The sequence below is a fragment of the Quercus lobata genome, chromosome 2, assembly GCF_001633185.2.
Source record: "Quercus lobata isolate SW786 chromosome 2, ValleyOak3.0 Primary Assembly, whole genome shotgun sequence".
In the NCBI taxonomy this organism is placed as follows: Eukaryota; Viridiplantae; Streptophyta; class Magnoliopsida; order Fagales; family Fagaceae; genus Quercus; species Quercus lobata.
In genome coordinates this window covers 69279348-69305662 of record NC_044905.1, presented here as the reverse complement: position 1 = coordinate 69305662, position 26315 = coordinate 69279348, and the positions used below count along the sequence as shown (strand labels likewise).

At 34.0% G+C, this 26315-nt stretch overlaps 2 protein-coding genes across 2 annotated transcripts; both read left to right on the top strand.

The window, feature by feature from the left end:
* The first annotated feature begins 772 nt into the window (after nucleotides 1-772).
* On the top strand, nucleotides 773-12168 carry LOC115976344. Its single transcript, XM_031097567.1, has 10 exons — nucleotides 773-1016; nucleotides 2838-3256; nucleotides 3337-3473; nucleotides 4195-4308; nucleotides 4412-4495; nucleotides 5235-5411; nucleotides 8693-8849; nucleotides 9561-9721; nucleotides 9806-9932; nucleotides 10246-12168. The coding sequence occupies exons 2-10, from the start codon at nucleotides 2939-2941 to the stop codon at nucleotides 11923-11925; spliced, it is 2955 nt and encodes a 984-aa protein (XP_030953427.1). The 5' UTR covers nucleotides 773-1016; nucleotides 2838-2938; the 3' UTR covers nucleotides 11926-12168.
* A 2842-nt stretch (nucleotides 12169-15010) lies between these two features.
* LOC115969415 lies at nucleotides 15011-26308 on the top strand. The gene is made up of 15 exons (XM_031089055.1): nucleotides 15011-15403; nucleotides 16042-16136; nucleotides 16244-16357; nucleotides 17508-17612; nucleotides 17759-17830; nucleotides 19661-19773; nucleotides 20158-20289; nucleotides 20924-20992; nucleotides 21504-21591; nucleotides 21715-21786; nucleotides 21865-21965; nucleotides 22387-22504; nucleotides 25602-25610; nucleotides 25779-25889; nucleotides 26249-26308. Exons 1-15 carry the CDS (start codon nucleotides 15307-15309, stop codon nucleotides 26306-26308), a joined length of 1356 nt encoding a protein of 451 aa, XP_030944915.1. The 5' UTR covers nucleotides 15011-15306.
* The last annotated feature ends 7 nt before the right edge of the window (nucleotides 26309-26315 follow it).

Here is a 26315-nt window from a genome sequence, read left to right as displayed (position 1 = left end):
TTGCACATTCTAATTTTGACTGAAACTCATTTTAGGCTTCTAATTTTACTATTGTTCAATTATTATGTATTTTATAAAAAAAATTTACCATTAAGTAAGCTATTACTATTATTAACTAATAAAAGATTTATAAAATATTTCTTTTAGTGTGAGATATTTTTATAATGATTTAAAAAAAATAAAAGATCTGGCTTTGAATAAAATAAATTTCAATTAAAGAAAACGATTTCAGTCAAGGTCAACTCAAATGAAATAAACAAATATTAGTAAAATACATCCCTACTTGGCTACTCCCCTATATTAAAAAAAAAAAAAAAAATTAAAAGCAATCTTGTTGAGTGACATCACAGCCACACAGACATACCGACGCCAACCAAACACAGCAACACAACAAAAAACAGAGAGCAAAAGAGACCCACAGACCACACTCCTGACTCCACAGGGTTCGAGCTTTTAGCCAAAAGCCAAAGCCAAAGCCAAAGCCAAAGCCAAAGCCAAATCCAAAGCCAAGCCCCGTCCGTCGTGCGCACCAAGGAAACTATTCCTATTCCAATGTGAAAAACCCCAAAAACGGGGGTTCCGATAAACCAATCACAGTCGTCTGATCTTTTCCTTCCAATCCATCACACACACACACACACACACACACTCGTGTTGCTGCCTTGTACACTCGTGCGTGTGTACGAGACTCCATCTCGGTCTCTCTCTCTCTCTCTCTCTCACACACACACATTCACGTACTATCTCTCTCTTCTCTTCTCTTCCCCAAAACCCCAATCAGATAATTTCATAAATTTATTAGATAATACTCTCTCTCTCTCTCTCTCTCTCTTTCTCACACCTTCTCCTTCTCTCGTTTCTAGGTTTGTTTAACCCAACTGTTATTTTGGGGGGAACCAGGTAAAAAAAAAATATCGGCTTTTACTGTATATCCCAGCTATATATTTGCTACGCTCTTGAAGCTTCGGTTTTTTTCCTTCTTCTTCTAGGGTTTCGCTCTTTCCAATTCCAAAGAGGTACCTTTTTTTTTCTCTTTCCTTTAATATTTTGCACCTAATTTCTTCAATGTATATAAGTTTTTCTTTTGGGCTAGATATTTATTTTTTTATAATTGTATGTTGGTGGGAAAAAAGGGTTTTAAAAAAAAAAATATATATATAAATAAAGTTTTGTTTTTTTGGGGTTATGTCAGTGGGGAAAGGGTTATTTTATTTTATTTTATTTATTGTAAATTTTGTTTGCATAATTGTACTTAGTAGCAATTTTGTTATTTTCTGTAAATGTCAATGGGAACTTTGATATTCATTAAAATAAAGAGAAAAGAAAAAAAAGAAACTTTGAATATGTTTATTTATTTATTTTTGTCAATTTTTTAATTTTTAATTTTTGCTTGAAATGGTTATTACAACTTCTTGTGTTTTAGCTCCAAATAGAGTGAAAAAATTTCCATGTTGTGCTTTGATGGTGATTGTTTCTTGAAAGTTGGTGCCTATCTGAGATATACAATTTACCCGGGTTAGAAATTGGAAAATGACTCTGTTTGTTGTATTTATTCTGTCTATATATGGTTGGGATTGAGTTTCTTTGAGTTGGGGTTGTTGCAAATTTAGGGATGACAAAGGGAATTTGGATTTTGAAGCCGCCGTTACTGCCCCGTGGGACAGGAAGCTTTGATTTTTTGTCAATTTCGGAATTTTGACAGTTATGTGTAGGAATGTTGTTGATGTTCTAGGTAGACTTTTTACAATGGCCTTGTAGGTTATTATTATTATTATTTTTATTTTTTTCTTTTTCCCTGCCATTTAATGATTTAAGGGTTTGTTTTATCTGAAATTTTAGAATAAATGCCACCAGGGAGAGGATGATTACTTTCTTGTGAATCATGATTTCTTCTTCTTTGAAGAATGCAGCTGCTTTTGTGTCAAATCTCCTTCTTTACTCCATTAGGGACTATTTATTAAAAAAAAAAGTCATACCCAATGCACAAAACTTCCACTTTTGTGGGGTTTGGGAGAGGTCATGGTAGGCAGCCTTATCCCTAATTTTTGGAGAGGCTGCTTCCCGGGCTTGAACCTGCGACATGTTCCTTTTGGTGTAAGGCACTTGCCCTCGCACCAAGGCCTGGCCTCTCACGAGGGTCTTTTTGTCCATGCTATAAAATGATAATATAGGAATCTTATTATGGTGTATATATGGTCATTGTGATGAATATATTGCCAGGAAGTTGTTGGTGTGTGTGTGGGAGGGGTGAGAAGCAGCCATCTTAGTCAACAGTCACTGTATTCCACATTGGATCCTGTTTGATGCATGTAGTATTGTGGGATGGGTGAGAAGGAGCCATCTTAGTCAATAGTCACTGTATTCCACATTGAATCCTGTTTGATGCATGTAGTATGGGTGTAAATATTCAGGATTTAATTACCCTATAAAAAGACGGTAGAACGTGATCCAATGAGCAATCTATATTAGCATGGAGTTTATTCATTTTTTTTAAATAGCATGGAGTTTTCACAACAGGGATATGATATTCGAAATTTGCTTAAAAGTGTGTTTCAAACAGCACTCTACATCCTGATTCGGTTACGCTGTGGCATTAGATTGTAATAAAGTCTATTACACTGACTTTGAAAAATGCACTGCATGCAGTTTATAACATGCTTCTTAAACAGCAGCATACTGTGCTCTAAAGGGGATAAAAGGAAAAAAAGAGGGGGGAGGGAGGGGCTACACCCACTCATATTTGTAAATTGTAATTCTGGGGCTTGTTCTTGATGAATTATTCTTTAATTCAAGAATGATGATCCTCTGCCTCTTTTTTTAATACATGATGGTTTCAGGTTGTATATGAAGGGAAGATATTTGTTAAAGATGATGAAGACAGTATTTCACAATTTGTTGGTGTAAATTCCTGCGGTGGATTTTTTTGACATCTGTGCCAATGGCGGCTGATCAGCGCAGAAAACGTTTGCATGGTGCGAGCATTATAGGTTCCAGTTCTAGGGAGCAACATAAAGTAAAAAGGAAGAATCTAGGATTGCCACACAATGAATCAAATACGAAAGCTCATATTTCACTTCAGTGGGATGGCAATCAAAAAAGGGTTGTTGCTAAAAGGGAACAAATTGGTGTAAGTCGGAGAGATTTGAGGCCATTTAATGGTTCAGTTCCTGAGCATCACAACACCATAGCAGATATTTTTGCTATTCCTCAAGAAATTTTTGAGTTAGAAGATTTGACAGAAGTTCTTTCGCATGAGGTACCCATGGTTCATGGTATACAAAATGTTCTTCTATTCTGAGATTATGTTCTATTCATTTGGTTTGAAACTTATTACAGGTTTGGCAGAGTCATCTTTCAGAAAATGAGAGAAACTCCCTTATGCAGCTTCTCCCTAGAGGACCTGAGCCACAGCAAGTTATGCAGGCATTGTTTGCTGGGGATAACTTTCACTTTGGGAACCCCTTTCTCAAATGGTAAGTATTCATATGTGATAACTTATTTTGAATCTGCTGAATTGTTTCCTCTTTAGAGACAAGGTCATATGATTACATAATTAATTATATCAGTATGGATAAATGATTTTGTAGAAAAAACATGTGTGTGCATGTGTGTGTGTATCGTTATACACATATTGTGTTGGTAATATATGTCGAACGGCTTACTGATAAAAAAAAAAAAACCAACAACAACATTGAATGGCTTAACTACGTCACTTTTACACACATGTTGCATCTATAGATGTTTATTTTTAGAGCACTTGAACTTTTATAGTTGTGAATATTTTGTGAGTTTTTGTGCGTGGATCTGTTCTTTTGCACTGACTTGAAATAATTTGACCTTAAAGATACAATTCTATTACGTCTTAGTATCTATGTAGAGTAGGGGTGCTCACGGATTGGGTTTGGTTGGGTGTTTGTTCAACCCGACACCTGACTGAATCGCTTCAGGTTAAGGAAAAAAACTGCTGCTGACTGACAACGATTGGATAATCAATTGACTGGTATCTTTGGATATCAGTCGGTCAGACCTGGTGTATTTAATTATTTTATGCCATCTCTTTCCACTGCCTGACTATTGATTTCCAAAATACTATAGTTTTGCTCTTATTACACTGAAGCCTCAAAGATAGCTATCTTTTTCCCCCCTAAGTTTAGAGTTTAATTCAATGAATGTCTTTGGAACATTTGTTTTCAGGGGTGCTTCACTTTGTTCAGGTGGTCTTCACCCTGATGCAATTCATCATCGGGAACAGTGTCTAAAGGCTGAGAAGAAAGCATACTACTCAAATTTGCAGAAGTATCATTCTGAGTATGTGAAGTGTTACCCGCTTTTCCTGAATATTTGATGTCGTTTTAAGTGTTACTTTTTATTAAATTCTTTGGTTGCAACATCTTTATTCTTCTTTTGGCAGTATGGTAGGATATTTAGTGAAGTTGAAAGAAAGATGGGAAAGCTGCAAGGATCTGGAAAAGGAAACTGTGCAAAAATTATGGAGGTTATATTCACCACATGTTCTGATTTATTTATAGCTGTCAATGTTCCATAATTTAATTTGCTCAACCCAGTCAACACATTATAGTGGCAAAAATGTGTATTTTGAGGGCTATGTTTCTAAATTGTCACTGCTTTTTCTTCAGATCAAAAGAATGCGCTGCTCAAGAGCTTCTAGTTTAGTATATAGTGTTAGTAGAAGTGTGATATGCTGATGATGGATTCTTAAATTTGATATATACTTTACTCAATGGTGTCTGATGATATTGCACTTGCCATATATCCTCTGTTTGCATATCAATTCTAGAAGATTGGTAGAGCTTAAGAGGGGTTTTGTCTGTATTTGTGTAAATAAGATTGCATTATAATTCTTTGGAAATGATCCAGCATGTATAAAAATAGGTAACCTTTACAGTTATTATTTTTTTCTTTTTTCCAAATAAATGGAGTACCAAAGTGCAAAAATTCTCAAAGTACTGTGGAGTGATATATATATTTTCCCCTTTTTAAAATTGTGTAAAACTTGCATAAATATTAGTACTTCTAGATCTATCAAATGCAAAAAAGTGAATGAACTCTTCTGGGATATTACTTTGAATCATGATTTGGTTATTGAGAGGTTATGTTGCATCCTCATTGACTTTCAAAGATTTATTGTAATTTATGGTTTGTATTGTTCTATCCCTCTCAATCTGATTTCTTAAGGTGATATATTTTGAATTTCATTTTGGTTTCCCGAGCAGGTCAAGAAATGGTGTGGAAAAAAGAATTACCTCACATGGAAATGAGTCAAGATTTCCTGATCCTGAGGAGGATTTGACAGCTACATCTGAATCTTGTTCCTGGGCTGCAGATGACAAAGCATGTAGTAGTGATAACCAGAACACCTCAGGGATGAAGGGTGCAGAACTCATTAAGAGGTAATTCAGCTAAGCTTTTCACAATGAGCCATATTAGTTCATGTATATATTGCTATAGGATGTATTGTCATCCTGGTAGAAAATCTGATGCTGGATCTTTAATTCATTTGAATCAGCATTGTCTTAATGGTATTTGGGATTATGGATTGATGTTGGTGGCCTATGGTTATGCTTCTGAAACTGCCAGAAAATCTCTCTGTTCCTAAATAAGGTGGCAGATTTCGAAGGCATTAGGCTGGTGACAAATCTTTCCTATTAGGAGTAGGGTTTTTTAATTAAGAGGGACAAAAAATTATAAATTAAGCTGGAGACTAATGAAAGAAAATCTTTCCTGTTTGGCATTAGCTTATAAGTTCAGTTTTTAGCTTTTATGTAGTATTTTAAAACCTCAATTTTTCCTGCCTTTTCTCACTTTTTCACAATTTTTCAAGGTACAAGTATATTTTAGCACACTTTTAGTAAAAAGTTTTCAGCAACAATTTATTTCAGTTAATTTGGAAATTACTAGATTGCACTTAAATTACATAAGTTTAAACTTTAAAGAAAACCAAATCAGCTGCTTTTAACTTTTAAGAACATAAATGAACCCTTTGAGATGCAACTCCAAGACTAGAAAATTTCCAACTGGGCTTGGTGTCAATGTAAACCAAATTTGAAGGTTTTTCTTTGTTGATAAGTAATAAAATTTAGTGGTGTGAAGTCTTTTTGATGTTTGGGATTCAGTGGGTGATGCCAAAGACGGTTGCCTCTCTTCTTTTTGGATGGAGGAATTGGTTGGGAAAATATTTTTCAAATATTTGGATTATAGCTCTAGCTTGTCTAATGTGGTTAATCTGGTGGGAATGTAATACCCATACTTTTGAAGATACGGATAGACCTTAAGATTTTTTGAAGTCTATGCTAGTTGGGACTTTGTTACAATGGTCTAGAGTTTGGGGTTTCACACAATGTATTTCCATTTCTGATATTCTACAATCTGTCAGTTTCTCTTCTTGAGTTACTTGTAATTGTTTTTAAGCATAGAGTGTTCATCATGAACACAATGTAATTTTTATTCAATAAAACTTTGATTACCTATCCAAAAAAAAAAGAATTTTTTTTTATTAAAGATGAAAATGACTTCATGCTTGCAATGATGAACCCAAAATGTTTAAAAAATTACAGAAATCATACAGAAAAGGAAAGAGTCTCTTGGATTTAACAAAGAATTACAATGAGTAACTCCCCACACTTAGGACAATCAAAGAAAGTTCAAATTAGCAGGGATTGCAGTTGTTCCTAGGTGCTCTCAATATTCTCAAATGTGCATTTACTGTATTCCTTCCACACAATCCATATCAAACATGAGGGAGTAAGGTTCTAAATGGATGAAGATTGTTTCCCAAACCAATTCCTCCATCCAAACAATAAAGCTGCCACTGTAGAAGGCATTGCCCAGTGGATCCCAAAGATCTTAAAAATGACACCCAACAAATTTTAAGCTCCACTGCAATGTAATATTAGATAACCAACATGTTCTGCCATGAGATTTTGCTGCCCTTTTCAAATGTGCTCCATTTCAGAAATGTTTGAGTGAAATTTAAACATGGCCACTTTTTGTGATATGAGAAGATAAGAGATTGCTTTAATTAATCTAGACTTTTGATATTCTCTCTCTTTCTCTTTCTCATGCTTAGTTGCTGTAAAGTGAATTTCTTTATAAGTGTGCATGGTTTGAAGTCTGATTATATTGCAGCTATCTTGAAAGATGAACTTTTATAAAAAATGGAAAATGATTTTTTTGGGGGGTGCAATGGATACATATTGTTGCTTTTTTGTACTTTAAATATTATGTATTTTCTTCCTTTTTTAATGAGAAGGCCATCTAGTGTGTATCTTTAAAAAATGTCCTTAATTTGTACTCAACTTTTCTAGAAAACTGGAAAAAGGGGTTTTTTTTTTTGGGGGGGGGGGGGGGGGTAAAGCTGATTTTTTAATAAGATACACTAAATCAACATAGGGAAAAATATACACTAGACACTGATTTAGTGTATATATTAAAAATAGTCCTCAATTTGTATTTCTATTTTTTTAATTTTTTTTTTATTCATTAATTATGTGCAAAAGGGGCAACCCATGTACACAGGAGGTGTACATAAAGTACACCAACAGTAAGCACAAAACCAACACCTATCAAGCATCTCAAACATATTAGCAAAAGAAAAGAAAAGAAAATGTTGTTGTCCTTGATGTATACTTCCTGTATACTCAGGTGGCTCCCTTCTTCTTTTAATATATTCTTATTACTTATCAAAAAAAAATATTAGCAAAAGAAAATACAGAATCGAGATGTGAAGGTTAACTCTTGGCAAATCTGTGAATTTGACTTTCAAAACATAAATTTGACCATGCATGAACTAGTTTCTTGAAAAAGAATGAAACAAGGGGAATTTGTAGGAGCCATGGGGTTGAGCATGGGACCTAAACCCTAGAACAGCAAAACACAGTGCAATACTATTAGGCCAACCCTCTTGTTTTGTATGCTGATGGTATTTAAATAATATTTTTCCTTAACAAAACAGAAGCTGGACATAGTACAAGCACATAAAAATGTCAATTTAATATATATATATATATGCTCTGGACCTTATAGCATTTGTAATTAGTGCTCTCACTTCCACTCCACGATCTTTATCCTGGGTTTTCACTGGTGTTTATTTTTTGGTCTATTAAAAAAAAAAAACTTTTTGTGACTGCTAATATTGATGGAAGTTTTAAACGATATGTTTTTGAGACCATGTTATGACTTCCTTTTCCATTTTAGAATTTCTTTGATCTTTTGAACTATAGATTGTAATTATTTGGAGCAGTTATTTTTAAAATAATTAAATTGGTATGTTAGACATGCAGCCAGTGAATTTTGAACCCACTATCTCACCCTTGACCACTATTTTGAGAGGAGGAAGTCTCATTTGAGTCAGAGTTCATTGGCAATTATTTGAAGCAGCTCATGTACATCCAACCCCCTTGTACTTTATTCTTCTCTCTCTCAAATGGATTTCTCTATTTGCTTGTGGAAGTTTCTTCAGTTCTACTATGATTGGCATATTATTCTCTTTTTTGCTTTCTTTTGTTGGTGATGCTGCTTGTTTCAGATTTTTATGGCTCTGTACCTCATCTTAGAAGATGAATTATGCTCAATCAGTGGATTCATTTGCTTGGTTTGACCAATTATGTCTCATGGTTGTATTATCTGCTTGTAATAGCTATTTTGAGCCATAGTAGTTTCTTTATGATGACAGGTTGTCTGAGAAAGGCTTCATGAAAGACAAAGGTAGAAATCCATTGACTGCTTCAGATAATGTGCTTAATATAGGAGCAAGGCCCAGAAATGGAGACAAGATACACAAGCGTAATATTCACTGTAGTGATGGTGCCAAATACATGTCTTATTTCAAGGTTGGTGTTTCCTTTTTGTTTCTTAGTTTATTAAAAATCTTGAAGGGATAATAACTAGGTACTTGATCAGTCACTTCTCAGATAAAAGCAATCCATCATCATTTCTATTGTAAGTTATTACTAATTTGCCTATTACGTATCCCAAGCATGTGGAAGCGAACTTGTTCTAGAATTGGAGATTTGGAGGCCAAGTTGATTAGGAATAATACTATTTTTGCCTTTCAGTTCTTTTTTCAAAAACATGGATTCTTGGTGGACATATGAGTCTCCTATTATTCTTTCACTTTATTTTAGAAACTCTTTAATGTGGTTTACAATGTCGAGTCTCAAATCTATTAAGTTGATATATTTGCCTCTTACATGTTCATGCAAAGTTAATGATTAAACCTCTGATAGGGTATTAAACTGGTATCAATCATTTCCATGATTATAAATACTGATCACAATCTTATGCAGAACAATAAGATATGATACCCAAAATTTTATGTAGAAAGAAAATTGCAAGTTAAAAAAAACGTAGGAGTCACCAAAAAGTTAGATAGAAAACTGAGGAGTCAATACCTAGGGTTGGCTGAAGTACACCAGACCATGGGAAAAATTCCCAAAGAAATTTTATTAATCAGGCAAACTGTCTCCATAGAAGTACAATAGTGTGCTTATATAGACTACTAGGACCAAACACTAATTCCAATTGCCTATGATATGTTTCAGATCAGCAAGAAGCAACATGAACTTGTCAAGAATATGAAGCAGTCTGGTAAAAGCATCCAGTCTAGGTCTCTTAATCGTGTTTTGGGTAATCTTGATAGTTTTCATGTGCAACCATATGAAGTTTTTGTGGAAGAAGAACAGAAGAAATTGCATCAGCACTGGTTAGTGGATTGTGAAGGAAACATGTCTTTTTTAAACTTCAGCCTACTGTTCTATCCTTCCTCATATTTCATTCTTGTTTATAGGTTGCAATTGGCAACCAAAGTTCTCCCAGTGGCATTTGATAACTGGAGAGGGAGACAGCTTCAAAGATCGCTAGTGATTAATTCTTTGACACAAGAACTGAAAGATTATAAAAAATCTCTGAAGAAGGTTTATGACTCTGCCCTGTCTTCTTTATTGTTGTTTTATTATTGGTGTTATGCATATCAGTGCTATTATGTTCATAACAACACCATCACCATCACCATCACCATCACCATAATCATTATTATTATTCATATTTTTTCTGTTGCCATTTAGTATATGTGAGCACGTGAGTTTGTGTAATGTTTTATTTATTTATTTTATAAGTCTGTTTGTGTAGTGTTAATATCCAGCAGATTTTGATTATGTCTCTATTGTTGTACCACGGCAAGAATCATCCTTAGGGGTATGATGTTGAATCTATCAATTTGTTATTCAGGATAAGAATAATGTGAACCTTGAGAGCATGCTTGAGGATGAGAAGGAAAACAAATTGATAAGCAATGTATCTAGTGTGGAAGATGATGAAGAGCTTGTTCCTGGTTCCCCATGGAATCAGGAGTCTGTTCCTTACTCGCCAGGGAATCAGCAGTCTGTTCCTTACTCGCCAGGGAATCAGCAGTCTGTTCCTGGATCACCACAGAATGAAGAGTCTGTTCCTGGATCGCCACAGAATGAAGAGTCTGTTCCTGGATCGCCACAGAATGAAGAGTCTGTTCCTGGATCGCCACAGAATGAAGAGTCTGTTTCTGGATCACCACAGAATGAAGAGTCTGTTCCTGGATCGCCACAGAATCAAGAGTCTGTTTCTGTCTCCCCTCAGATTCAAGAATCTATTCCTGGCTCCCCTCAGAGTCAGGAGTCTATTCCTGGCTCCCCACAGAGTCAGGAGTCTATTCCTTGCTCCCCACAGAACGAGGAGTCTATTCCTGGAACCCCACAGAATCCGTCTCTGCAGCAGATTTCTTCTCCTAATGGTGACCATGAGATCGATCCCATTGACATGGATGCTGAAGACAATCATATCATGTCAAAGTCAGATAATGCTCCTGCTGACAAATCTGGGTACTCAGGGGATTTGAACACTGCAGATGATGTCATTTGTCGGGGAGTGCCTCTTACTTCTGGAGAAGACATTTGGCCAGCTGTTAATGTGTCCCATTCTTTCTATGATTCCACTGCAAGCCATGAGTTCACATCTGCCAGTGGGTTGCCACTTGAACATTCTCAAGTTAATGAACATCATCGGACCCATATGATTGATCTAGAATCTGACTTGCAAGTGGAAGAGAGTGGGAAAGATTTTCTGCAAAGACAATCAGGTGATTGTTCCTTCAGTTCTTACCCAAACCAAGACAGAAATGAGTTACTTCAATCTCTCTTTAAGAGCCAGGGGATGTTGTACCATCAGGAGCAGAAACAGACAGGTTTGGAATTCCAGCCACAAGTCAATTTGTCAATGGAAAATGGTCAGTTTCCTGGGCATTTCCAGGAGCAGCCGCAGCAGTCACTGCCACTGGAACTGGAGCAGAAGAGACAGAACGAGGTTTATATGCAACGAAACATCTCAGGGAACATGTACTCTGATGGAGGTAGATACTTGATCCCAAGGCAAGAACACTTGGCACCAGTCAATGTGCAGGATTTGCCAGTCAATACCATCTGCATGCCAGCACCTCTGCCATCTGGCTTAAATGGTGGAGGATTGTTAAGTCAGAACTGGTTTCCTGGTGAGCATCAAGTTCATGGTGGCTGGGCTGGTTCTGATGGTGCTAGCGTCCGGAGTCAGAGCATTGGGAGTGGAAGTGGTGCAGATCAGAGTTTATTCCATGTTCTATCTCATTGTAACCAATTACGTTCTAGTGGTCCTTATGATTCAGTGGGTTCCACAGAACAGTTCATTCCATCGAGGAACTATGGAATGGTGGGTGGGGGTAATGTTACTCCCCGGATCAGCAATGTTCTACCACAAGCATCTCATCCACTAGACTTCTTGAGTGGGCGTGAAGCAGCTACTACTGTGATGCCTGATGATATGGGATGGATGAGCTTGTCACATCAAAATTCTGTTTTACACGATCCAATGGGAAAACCATACTTGAGGTCATGGAACCAGTAAAAACATCTTTTCTCCCTTTTCGGCGATTGAGTTCCAATTTATGAGCTTGGTTGGAAGACAAGGTAAGAAAAAATGCTGCGTTCAAGATTCATGTGATGGGAGTTTTGGTTTAGGACTTCTCCAAGCATACAAAGATAGGTTTTTGTACATACTTATACAAGAGCCAAACTCAAACAACATGTATATATCTAGATGTTAGATGGGCAAGTGGGAGGGAATTTATGGGAGGTAAAAAAAAAAAAATCCAGGTTTCCCAAAGTTGTTAGATTAGTTATAAATTTCTTTTTTATTATTGTTGGATTTTTTTTTCTTCTCTTTTTTCTGAAAAATGTCTTTCAATAATTTAGGAGATCGTAAATTGTTAGACAAAATGCTTTACATGACTATGATCTCTATATATTTGAAAAAAATTTCTTTTATTGTTGATATATTTATATTTTAGGTCGAGAAAAGTTATTTCGTAAGTCTGAGCCACTCTCTCCTATGTGCATGGGCCATGGGATGATCGACCTCACAATGCATTTGCATGGTGTCGCTCTCTTATGTCTCCCCCTTGATTTTTTAGTGTTTGCATATTGCTTAATAATTTGATCTCCCTTTCAACAGTTTGTACCAGATTTGGTACATTTAACTATTAATCATGTGATGTGCTAGTGGGCGTTATGGTGCACCACTTAACATTTTTATGACGGTGGTGTTTGGCAAATGGGAAGAAAGGGAAGATATGAACTTGAATGTCTTTGTTGGGAATATTAAAAAGTCTCAGTCGAGTTACAAGGCTCTTGGTGACTTTGTAGTGAATTATATATATCAAAAAGAGACTTTCAGGAGATGCTGCATTATCGGTAATATATTTTTTTTTTAATATGGCTTGGACCCGTTTGAATGATTTTATAACTTGGAATTTTTGGTATTTCACCACGTAGTGGGTGACGATGTTTGGTTGGAGGGACTCCACGGATCTCTCACCATTTATAAAAGTAGCTTGATTCACCTTTGTCTCAAATTAGTAGTTGGAGCAAGAAAGGGCACGTGATATAAACAATATTGGAGCCCGGTTGGGGTAACTTTGTTCTGTTTAGTAATTGGTCATCAGGAATTCTATTAAAAATGTATAAAGGTTGATCATGGCAAAATCTGGCTGAGAAAACAAGAATTACAGCTCTTTTTTAGTTGGCATAATTGCCATAAACTCACATCAACTGGATAAGTATTCAGAACTAGTACAATTTAGACTGTTTTTTTCTAGAGCATTTCAAACATTGAGGGAAGGTAATAATTTATCTTAACTTGATAATAAGAACACTAAACATATACATTTAGATTAGGTTATGGTAGAATTTTTATCTTCTATAAAAAAAAAAAAAAAAAATCAAGAACACTAAACATCAATTGAAATGATTAGGTTTGAGGTGCATGTGGTGAACATGATACGCTACGTCAGTGATAAGGCAAAACTTTAGCTCAAAAAAAAAAGAAAAATAAAAAAAGAAAAGTAATAAAGCAAGCTGTTTTTACCTATAGTCAATAATATTGGTTTTAAATTTTAATGAGTTAGTGGTTCTTAAATTCTCTTGAAATTTATGAGATTTTGGATTGAATATCTTGAAGCAATTTCAAAGGTTTTTCTTGTTATTGATGTGTGTGGGATAGAAAATTAGACACTGAAGCTAACAACTTTGACATGCTTGTCGTACGAATAAAAGAAAAAAAGGCTATTGATATTAGCTAAGTAGAAAGAGTGTTTTGTCTCCATCAACGTTTCTATTTATGTATAAATGCAATAAATTGAAAATATGATACTGACTACCGCATATCCTTGATGTGATGATCACTCTACAAGTATAAGTGCTTGTGAGATGTGGGGGACAAGGGTTGGGGTTCAAATCTCTAGGAGGGAGTTTTACATACATATACACTTAGATTAGACTAGAGTAGAAATTCTATCTTGTATAAAAAAGAAAAAAAGAAAAAAAAAAGAAAATATGATTCGTGAAAGTGATGTGAAATAATTACAAGGTGGATAATTAAATTGGTGGATAACATGTATGAGGTGGACCATTTTAATTCTCATGCTTAAATGTGTGACTTTTTGTTGGGGCCCCTCTTTTTAAGCCGTTATAAAAATGGGTCTTCAGTTACAATTTTTTTTTCCCTACGTTTTACTTTTTTTTTTTTTTTTTTGGGATGATTACCCTTTGCAAGTTTAATCAATAAACTTGTTTATTCTTATAGAAAAAATTTTAATTGTTTATTATTAGTGCCTAATTTTTTTTATGAGAGCTTAATTACATTTTGAGTTTTCATTAAAAAAAGGAAAAAGTTAATAGACACTTTGAGAATATTAGTTTAAGAATTATTTATAAAAACTTTTTATGAAAGAAGAAGTAACAATTTTTTTAAAACATTTTATATTTCTCATAAGAATAGTATTAAATTTTTTCTAAAATGATCAATTACCAAATACTCTAAGAACACCTAACAAAAAAAAAGGTTAATTTTTTACCTTTTATGTAAAATACAAAAAAAGTGGTACTTGGCATTTATTCAAAAAGAAAAAAAAAGGAGAGTTAAAGTTGGTATTAAAACATAGACATTGTCATTTGTAAAAAGTTAAGGGCTCGTTTGGTAGAGGGGTTTGAGTAATATTGTTTGTAGTTTTTTGAAATACGTGTGGGTGAAAAAGTATGTAATGTTGTTTAAAAACTGAAAATATGTTGTTTAATTACTTTATTAAACAGGGCCTAAAACTCTGTAAATCAAAAATACAGATATTTTGCAATAGTTATAGAACAAATGGTTTTTTTTGATAAATTTTTATATTTTTTATAAAAATAATATTAAAGTTATTTTAAAATTATCAATTAGAAAATACTCTTAAGTACACTGACAAAAAAAAAGAAAAAGAAAAAAAGAAGTTATAGTTTTCTACCTATTATGATTTTATTAAAAAAAAAAAAAAGTCGGTAGCTGGCATTTATTCAAACAAAAAGAATAAAGGGAGAGTTAAAAGTCGGCATTAAAAAACAAAACATCGGCATTTGTAAAAAGTAAAAACTCTGGAAATCAAAAGCACAGAGATTTCTTGTGGCAGTTACAGAACCAAAAACAAAAAAAAAAAAAAAAAATGTGGCTTGGTCACAGAGAAATACCAATCCCTTTCATGATGGAAATGGATTTTATCACAAAACCCTCTAGTTAATCTCACGAATAATTCTACTTTCTACCTTTTGTTTTCAATAAGCCTTTTTTTTTCTTTCAGTTACTGTATCCTTCCTCCACTGTCCTGTCTCTCTCTGTCTCCCTTTTTATTAAACTGAAGCCTCTGACCCTCTGAAACACAGAGAAAGTTCAGTGTGATATTTTTCTTGTTTGCACAGAATGAGTGGAAAGACGAAAGATGTGATTCGCTTAGAGCGTGAATCAGTGATTCCAATTATCAAGCCCAGGCTTGTCATGACGTTGGCCAACCTCATTGGTATTCACTTTGTTCTATTCCTTTCTGGGTTCCTCATTGTTCAATGTTTGGTGGGTTTTCTTTCAAATTTGTGTTTGTTTCTCCGTAATTCAAAATGGGTTGTGGTATTTTTTGACTATGTATTGCTGTATTTTGTCTGCTACTAGATTTTGAGTTTGTTGCTTTGCTTCATTTTGCTATTGAGTTTTTTTTTGTTTTTTTTTTTTTTTGTTTTTGTTTTAATATGCAACAGGTTTGCTAAATATTTTAAGTGTCAATCAGTTATTTGCTAAATTTGCTGTCTTGCACTTTATCCATATTTACTTTTGGGGTTTAGGTAATGTGGCAATATAGGTATAAGCTTTTGTTTAGGTCTTAATTACATTCAGCCTTAGTATGAAAATCCTCCAGTTTTTGAATCACAAATGAGTAATCTTGAATGAGTTTGTTTCTTGAAAACAATATATGGGTTTGAATTAGATTTTCATCATAGAAAAATTAAATTTAACTTTCACTTTTTGTTCCCAACATTTATCTTTATCTGATCACTTGAAAAAAAAAGAAAAAAAAAATTTAATGCAAGGGTTTATTGGCTCATTTTTTCAACATGCTGTTCCTTTTTAATCTTCACTGTACCTTGCTTTTTGAACACTTTGCAGAACAGGATTCTGACCGGGCTGAGTTTTTAAAGCTCTGCAAAAGAGTTGAATACACAATTCGAGCTTGGTATCTTCTACAATTTGAGGATTTGATGGTATTATCTTGTTTCTTGGTCCTCCTGGCAGATAGGCTCCATTGCTATATTTATTATTTGATTTCAACCCCTATATTTTTATATTTTCTTGTAATTTGTGTTTACAGCAACTGTACTCCCTCTTTGACCCTGTACATGGGGCTCAGAAATTGGAACAGCAGAAACTATCACCTGAAGAAATTGATTCACTTGAACAGAATTTCTTGACTTACTTATTGCAGGTATTATGGTGACTTCTTTTTGTTTTGTTTGTTGATTGTATTTCAACCCAACCAAAAGATAGAAAGGGTAAAAAGCATGTATCATCTTAAATGATTGTCTTTCTTAAAGTAAAGAAAAAAAAATTCACTCATAGTATGTATATTGAGAAACCCTTACCAAAGCATTAGTTGTAGTGATGACTCCTAATCATAAATTGCTACATCAATATTATCAATTATAGTATGGACATGTTGACCGTCATTGAGCATAGGAGATTAACACCAAAGCAAATGCATTCTTCATAGAACAAGAAATCATGCCTTGGGTAGCATCCCGTCCTCTCCTTTATTATAAATTTAGATCTTTTGAACTTGAGATGTAATTTTTTAGGAGTGATTTGATACACGAAATGTATACTTGAAGTCTTGAACTATCTCCTCTTTTGAAATCGAATTATTATTACTTTTGAGCTCATACGTGAGGGGGAGTGTTTGAGGTACGTGGTTAAATGATTAAATTTACCAAATCCCAATAGTTTAAGCTTTTGGGACAATCGGTAATTTAACAATTTGTTTGCAATAAAACCATTCAGTTCTGTTGGGACATTTCATGTCTATGCGACATGCCTATAGTGTTAATTTGTGACTCGTTTTTTCAAATAGTCTTGTTTTTTTCTTAGACATCAGAGTATTTTGAATTCTTCAACATTTTTCATTTCCATCCTTGATCAGTACATATTTCTGATAAGTAAATTTTTCATTAAAATAACTCAAAAAGGTTAACCATCTACACAGAGTACACTGACACTAAGCACAAAATAAACAACTATCAAGCATCTCAAACATATTATCAACAGAAAGTAGAGGGGGAGGCATTCAACAACTCAAATAAAGATTTGAGTAAAGAAAGCTTCATATTCAAACTCTAAAGGAAAAGCCTATTTATTGTTTGCACAGCATAGAAAATTAGGGGTAAAAAAATATGGTTGGGGTAAATAGGTTAGTTTTAGGGTTATATGGCTAATAAAGTTCTGGATAATCATTGAGAACTTATGCTGAGTTGAGAACATTGCATTCCACTAAATGAAACCATACAATTTTATGTATCTAACTTGGCTACCAATGTACTGCTAGAAATGGATTTTTGAGAAAATTCTTATTATTTCTACAGGTGATGGAAAAGAGCAATTTCAAGATAGCGACTGACGAAGAAATTAATATTGCTGTTTCGGGGCAGTATCTTTTAAATCTTCCAATCAAGGTTGATGAATCTAAGGTTTGTACTTAAACATATCTATTTAATATTACCTAGTTGAATGTGTATAAACATGCACAATAACTGTGTCAGGAGGTACCTTTGGATATTTTCATGTGCTCTTTACATTAGCTGATCCTAATGTTTTTTGTTTTTGCTGGGTGTAGCTTGACAAGAAGCTTTTGAAGAAATTTTTTGCTGAGCATCATCATGAGAACCTTCCAGATTTTGTTGATAAGGTATTGCTTTAAGTAATTCAAACAGGGAAATTTTGCTGGAAATGACTGGTTTGCGAGTCTCAATTGTTTGTAGGGAAAAGTTTCCCTATTGACAGGTTTGGAAGAAGGGACGGGGGAATGGGGAAGAATTTGATGCATTATTGGGTCTTGCTTGCTCATATGTATGATCTTAAGAAAGATAGTTGAGCTAACCACAAAAATGTTCCATAAAACTGCTAACTAATATTGTGGTTTGATAAATTATCGATTATCCTAAAAACTTAAGTTGTCAGGATTCAAGAATTGGTGAATTTAATCATTTAACCAAATATTTTAACACTTTCCTTAATAATTGTGGCGCTGCAGCCCAACAAGTGGATTTTTTGACATTTTAAATGAGAGGTAGAGTGGAGACAGAGATTGAACTTAAGACAACTTGCTTTGATACCATGGTAAATTACCAATTATCCCAAAGGCTTGAAATGTCAGGAAATGGTGAATTTAATCACTTAACCAATATTCTAACATGGTTGAAATAAATTCAAGGAAAAACATTGTTTTTCTTTATTATACTGCTTCCTACTTGTGCTAAATGTAAGTGTCCATCTTTGAATCTTGAATGAACCAAGCAGTCCGAAGTCAAATGTCTATAGATCACAATGCTTGCAACCAAGGCGTGATACAGCATCATGCAAATCCCATCATAGGATGGTCATCATCTTATCTGCTAGAAGGATGGAATGAATATTATATAGGAAAAATACCCTTTAGTTGATGAAACAATAGTCTTCCCCTCCCCACCCCATCCCCCAAACTTCTATTTAACTCCTCCATTACTAGAAGAATGACTCTCATTCTGAAGTTAAAGCAAAGAGTGAGATTCCCTTGTTCTCAGTTGGAAGGGTGATAATAGAACCATTCCTCCCCTCTCCCTTTTCTTTTTTTTTTCAGAACAAGATGATAATCCCTAGCCCCAAAACCATAATGCATTGAACAGAAGACCTCCTTAAAAAGGGGAGACACACCATGCATGGGTTGTTTCTTTCTTAATCTTCTTTAATGCTTATCTTAATACACAGTCCCACTGAAGTTGGAGAGACACCATGCTTGGGTTTTCTCTTTCTTATTCATGTTATATGCATGTCTCAATACTTAGTTTCAAGTTGTTTGGTCTTTCAAGATGTTAATGGCTAAGAGGATTGTGTAATTTGATGTTATATCAAATTCTTTCTTTTCTTTTTTTGATAGGTAACAAAAAATTTTATTAAGAGAAAAAATAGCCAACCCAAGTACATTGGGGATGTATTGTGGGGGTGAAAATCAAGAGACAAAATTACAATGAACAAGTAAAACAAGAAGGGAAAAACAAGAAAAATGTGACAGAGCCACACTCCAAACAAGGAGAGTATGTAAGAAGAAAGACTTAATCTCTAGCAAGGACTGCTCACAACCCCCAAAACATCTAGCATTTCTTTCAATTCAAATACACCACATCAAGCAATGTGAAAACTAGAATCAACCGTGTTTATTCAATCGGGCAACTTGATTGTATTGAGTGTTCTATTTTTCTATTTTTTTATTTTTTTAATGGTAGTGATGTAGACTTTATTTGAATACATGTTCTTAGAGAAGTGGCAGAGTAGGATTTCTGTTTCTGGATTGAAATTATTGAAAGATGACATTTTATTTGGATTGGTACTTATAAAACAAAAATTATTTTACATAGGTAAATACTATATATAGAAACCCTAGTTTTTTGCTACTCTTTATACATGTTTGATGCTGGGTTACTAATTGACTCTTCTCTCTCTCTCAAGCTAATATGCATTGTTTTTTTTTATTTACTTGTAGTACATTATCTTCCGGCGTGGTATTGGAATTGATCGGACCACTGATTTCTTTTTCTTGGAGAAAGTGGATATGATCATTGGTCGCTTCTGGGGATATCTTTTGAGACTAACTAGGTAAGTAATTTTTTGGACCATATTATAAACAAACAAAATCTGTTGATTGGTCTTAATATATTAATGGGGGCAGAACATTCATGGACTCATAAAGAGCTTTGATATAAATACCCAACATTTTAAGGTCATTTAACCATGTTTAATATTTAATATGAAACATCAGTTGCACCATATTTGGGATAATTTTGTATGTGCTGGCATTGGCACTATTGAGTAAATAGCTTTTACTCTTAGTAAGTATTATGGTTCATAAGCTGTTAACTTGTAAGATTTGACAATTATTTTAGCATGTGAATTAATTCATTTTGTATTTACTTCTAATCCTTTTGAATTTAACCTGCTTTAAACATATTTTTAATCTTTCTGGGTGTATGGCGCATGCAGGCTGGAAAAGTTTTTAAAAAGGTCAAGTGGACAGCATAAGAAAGATCCAAAGAAGCAAGATGATATTTGTCCTGAAGCAGATGTGGAAGACCTATTTGTTGAACGGATCCGTCTCGAAAATATGGAACTAAGGTCTTATATAACTTCTCAATGTTGCATTATTTTTTTTAATGAATACCATATTGCCGTTATTATGCTGACAGAGTAATTATGGAACTTGTTTGAGTATTATAGCTTTGGGTTTTGTTAAGAGCCTTGTGTTTCAATGGCATTACTATGTTCTCCCATGTAGCAGAATGTGGGTTCAAATCCCCCCTCCCCACTTGTTGTAAGGCAAAAAAATTAAAAAAAAACTCTGGGTTTCTATGGTTGCCATCCTAAGCAGTTTGATTCTGGTCTGCCCTTGCTCTTGATCACTTGGGATTTCTTGAGTTAATCCAAGAATTGCAATTTCCATTTAATTAGTGAGATAGGCAATTAACGAATAACTGTTGACTATCCTGAAACTTTTCTCTGGAACTGGAATATTTGGGAATATTTTGGTCTTCTTGTCTGTTCAACATGCTTTAGTCACCTCTGGATCAAGGGTTATAACCTCTTCTCTGGCTTTTATTGGTCACTCCTAATTAACACTAAGTTGTGTAAGTTAAAAAGCTGAAAGATCAATTGCATACAAGGTTGTAAGATTTTGATTTTGGTTAAATATCAGTCTAGACTCTAGAAGCTGAAATTAACTTGCTGACATGTTTAATTTTGTACTGTCCAGTTTTAGAAATTTGCTGGGCAAGATCACAATCCAAGAACCTACATTTGATAGGATCATTGTTGTCTACAGGTACTGCTTTTTTTTTTTGGTTTATATATATTGCTTCTCAACATGTTATTATGAAGAATTCCTTGCATCGTTGAATCAATACATGTTCTTATGCATTCTAAATTAAATCAATTAGGTGATTATCTTATTTTAATCTTGAGCATGTTGATGATGGATATTGATGGTGGTGGTTAAATTGTATCAATGAAAGTGTTAGAAATCTCAAAACTTTTTTACTTGAGAAGATTAATCTTCTTGAAAGAGGCAATGGGCAGGATACATTCAATATTGCAGAAGATTCTACTCTTAAATCTCAATAAGATATGGGATTTTCTTTTTCTTTTTTTTTTGGGTGGGTGGTTGGGGGGGGGGGGGGGGGGGGTGTGGGTGTGTTGGCTATGGATGTGAGGTGAGGGTTGGGTTGGGTTGAGGGGACTAACTAGATCTTTATATGGAATTGATGCACTCTGAAACTAATCTGGAGAAGACCATGAAAGTAATGTATTGACATCTAAGGAGGAAATGAATTCAGGCGAGAAAGTACGAAACCAAAAACAGAACGAGGAATATTTGTGAAGCATTTCAAAAACATTCCAATGGCTGATATGGAAATAGTTCTTGTGAGTTACTGGCCTGCACTCACTCTCTCTCTCTCTTGTTTATTAACTACTCTGCAGCCTTATTTTTCCTCTGATGTTCATCCAACTGTTGACCTAATATTGGAACTTTTTTTCCTTCTACAGCCTGAAAAGAAAAATCCTGGGTTAACTCCAATGGACTGGGTCAAGTTCCTTGTATCTGCTGTGGTTGGGCTGGTCAGTGTAATTCATTTGTTGTACTGTTCTTATCTTTCCCCCATTTTGTTTAAATGGCTTACTTGTCTTTCTTTACAGGTTGCAGTATTTAGTTCTCTTGAAATGCCTAAGGCTGATATGTGGGTCATGTTTGCTGTTCTATCAACAGTGATTGGTTATTGTGCTAAGACATACTTCACGTTAAGTATTCCATTTTATTTTTTTACTTTGAGTTAAATGCATATGGATGAATATGAATGTTGCACATGGTAGTGAGTCTGAATTCTGATTTATCCTATTATGGTTCCATTGAGAAAATCCTTGTGTGAGGAGTTAATCTGGTCAAATAATTATCTATCTTTTGTATATGTTCTCTCTCCTTGAATGCTGTATAATAGGTTAGTCAGATTAGGATAATTTCTGAGCAAAGAATTATGGGTTGGATTCACTGATTATGTATTTTCCCTTGAGTACTGATTGCATATTCGCTGGTTCCTTTATGCCACTGGCTGGCTGTTTGTGTAATAACTTGGTGCCGCTGTTTCTTTTAATGTTTAGTTAGTCTTCATATATGAATTTTAGAATTACTAATGTGGCTATCATTTCTTCAACTTCCTGTAGGTTTCAAGCAAACATGGCTGCGTATCAGAATTTGATAACACAGTCCATGTATGACAAACAACTGGATAGTGGAAAGGGTACTCTTCTTCACTTGTGTGATGATGTGATTCAACAGGAAGTAAGTAGCTACTTGATGAATTTTTATTTTCAGTAGTACTTGACTGCATCTCTCTCTCTCTCTGTAGTAGGCAATAATGGTTCAGATTGATTAAAATACTTCGTAGGAAGAGTAATTAACTAATCAAAGCCTTGTAAATTATCTACTCTTAAAAGAGAGAGAAAGGCGTGTACTAGCACGAATGCTTCTAGGAAGGTGCTGTATCTATGTCAAATGATACTTCTTGGATACTCTCTTCTCATTTTCTTCTTTTTGGTAATATTGACTTATCCAAAAAGAAAATGAGGAGTGCAAAGCCCAATTAAACGATTCTGAGAGCATCCAACTTAAAAGTTTAAGCTACAAGATGGGGAGACCCAACAAGTATATGTGCCTATAATTGAAGAACACATTGACTGATATATGATTTCTCAACACTTCCTCTCCCACCCAGGCTTAACAGAAACCAAAATCCAAGACGAACTTTCTGATGACCCAACATGCAGAGTCCAAAAATTAAACAAACTGAGCTTTGATACCATGTTTGGGCATCTAAACCCGTAAGCTTAAGTTACTAGATAGAGAGAAAAAACAAGTACATATACCCATATCAAACACATACCCAATCAATGTGCAATTCTTTACTTAGGTTTTGTAATCACATTCAATCTTTCTTGAGGGAATGCATAATCGTAAGGGAAAACATGAAAGTCTTTTCTGTTTGGAAAAATGGGAAAAATGTAAAAAGACCCAATGGGGTTTGAGTTAATTTCAAGTAGGCCTTTTGACTCTCAATTTAAGGGCATGTTTGGTATGTTGTAATAGGTCCTATAATGGAATGGCTATTCATGTGGAATAGCTATTTGATTATTTGGTTGCATATTTATTACAACTAATAGTTATTCCTTAGGAATAGTTATTTCTATCTAAAAGGTTGTAATAACTATTCCTTAGTAGGTGTAATCATTTTCAAAATTAATATATATCCTAAATACAAAGTTTCATATGCACATAACAATTATAAAAATAAAAATTCATAAAAAATAACCTCTATCTCAAATTTGAAAAAAAAAAATATTTAAGTAAATATAATTTGTATAAGATATTTCCTAAATATAGATCTTGAGTGTTATTCTAATGTTACAACTTAGAACTAAACCTATAAATAGGTTTAGTTATTCCATTCTAACACCTTTTATTCCCAGTAATAATGATTATTATTCCTATTATAATTTGCTACCAAATTGTGCCCTTAGTGTTATTGACGCTTGAGGTATCGGAAATGAAAAAATCGACCATTTTGTCTCATTTTCGCCAATTGTGAGTGACAGAAAGTGCTCATGTGAAAAATACATTTCTTAAAAAATAATTTTTAATAAATATTCACTTTAAATTATAATAATATTATTTTAAAATAAAATTTAATATTTCTTCTAAAATTGAATTAAAAAAAAAATGAGAGAGAGAGAGAGATCTGTTTGGTTGGTGGGAAATTTTGGGAAAGTGAAAGAAAATGATATTAAAAAATAAGTATCTAAAATGAGAATGCTAAGATGGATACATGGAAATACATAGAAAGATACAATTCAAAATTAGGAAATTCGCTTAAAGATTGGGCGGGCGGCCCCATATGGATGAAAAGATGAGGGAGAGTCATTTGAGTTAGTTTGATCATGTTCTGAGGAGAGTGACTTATACATTGGTAAGAAAGAGTGAGTTGATTCAAGTTGAAGAAACAAAAATGGGTGGAGGAAGACAAAATAATATCAATAGAAGTAGTAAAAAAATGACATGTCAATCAAGGAATTAACATAGAGTATGAATTCGGATAAAATAGAATGGAGGAAAAATTACATGTGGCTGACCCAAAATTTGGAACTAATGCTTTTTGTTGTTGTTGTTGTCAGTGGTGGTGGTTTGGTACTATATAGTATTAATTTATTAATTTGTTGATTGTTGAAGTAAATTTTTTGTGGTTGTTGGATTCAAAGTTGTGCTGCTAGTCAAATTTGTTGAAGTTAATTCTATTGTGGTTTTTGGCTTCATATTACTGTTATTTGTAAATTTTTCTGTACCTGCAGTTTGAAGCTCAAGGTACTTCTTGTATCTTTGGTGTTTAATGAAAAAATTTCTCATTCATTAAAAAAATAAGATGGGGATATATTTTTCAGGAAAAAAAAAAGTTGTTCCTGTTTTTATTATTATTATTATTTTGTAATCAATGTTTCTATCAATATTCAATTGTTTTTTAGTGATTCAAAGTTTATTCCTTTATTTTTTCTTCATTTTCTTAATAACATTTTTTTCTTATTAACGAAACACATTTTTGTTTCTTAATTTAAAGAAATTTGTATTAGATTATAATTTAAGATGAGTATTTTCTTAAATCTTATTAAAAAAATGAATTTTTACCGCTTGTGAACACTTTTTCATGACTTGCAATTGACAAATTGAGACGGGGATTAATTTTGTCATTTACGATATCTGAGGGGTCAATAAAACTAAATTGAGAGTACATCAATTCGAGGTATCTTTTGCATCAGGTATATGCATCTTTCCTATCTCAACATGTGGGCCCTCCGTAGTGGTGGGGTCCTCATATTGTGAGAAGAAGGATGTATAAAATAATTATTGAACTTCAGGGGGTATTTTTACATTTTGCCCTTAAATTATTGTCGGTCATATTTTAGAAATTTCAAAATAGACACAGACAGACAAATAAGCACACATGTTAAAGTTGTTAAACTTCATTATAATGTCATACATTGGATCTTGTATTTCATATCCATGGTTCATGTTGGAACTAATTACTAGTGTAGAACATGGTAATCAAGATAAATAATTGGAATTAGTTGTCTGAACATGCATGAATTCAGGGTTTGATTTTTGAGTTTTGTTTTGCATATAATGAGTAGGAACTCGTCATATTTGACATAATTAACAAGGTTAGACAGACTGATGCCATTATAATGGGACATGCTGTCATTACATGATACATTTGTATGCTCATTTTAACATTTTGAATCTCTTTATTTGAGCATTAGTCCTGATTGAGGAATATCTTATATGCAATTATACATTTTCAAATTCTTACAGCCCCTCATTTATGATCATGCAGGTCAAAGAGGTGATCATTTCTTTCTTTGTATTGATGGAACAGGGCAAAGCTACAAGACAGGCATGTATCACCGTGGGCTCTCTGTACCCTTTTTAGTCATTTTCCCAGTAATCCTAGGATATAGGATGTGGATTCTTTATGGCATTATTGATGTAAGTTTTTGTTAATGTGAAATAGGATCTTGATCTGCGGTGTGAGGAACTAATAAAAGAAGAGTTTGGTGAGAGCTGTAATTTTGATGTGGATGATGCTGTTCACAAGTTGGAGCAGCTAGGGATTGTTTCTCGGGTGCGGCTCCCTACAGTTTATTCCCTTATCAAAATTGAGTGTGCTGTTAGTGGATATTTAATTTTCAATAAAATTATCAATATGTTGTTGACATCATTCTGAGTTATATGATCTTAAAAAGACCTTGAAAAAAGAGCGGGTGGATGATTGGGACTGTTTATTACACCTATTAGGTGTGAAAAAATCATCATACTAAAGTTTATCAAATTTTGCATTTCATTGATTGCAGTGATAGTTTCTCCAAGACTATATGTGGAGGACTAAGAAATGTTACACATTTTGTTGCCTATGGGGGTTTAATTTAAATGCTGCTTTATTGTGTGAATCTTCTCTGACTTGACACTTGATTTCAAATTCAGGATAGCATTGGACGATATTTCTGCACGGGGCTAAAACGGGCTAATGACATCATTGGCTAGGTTGTCC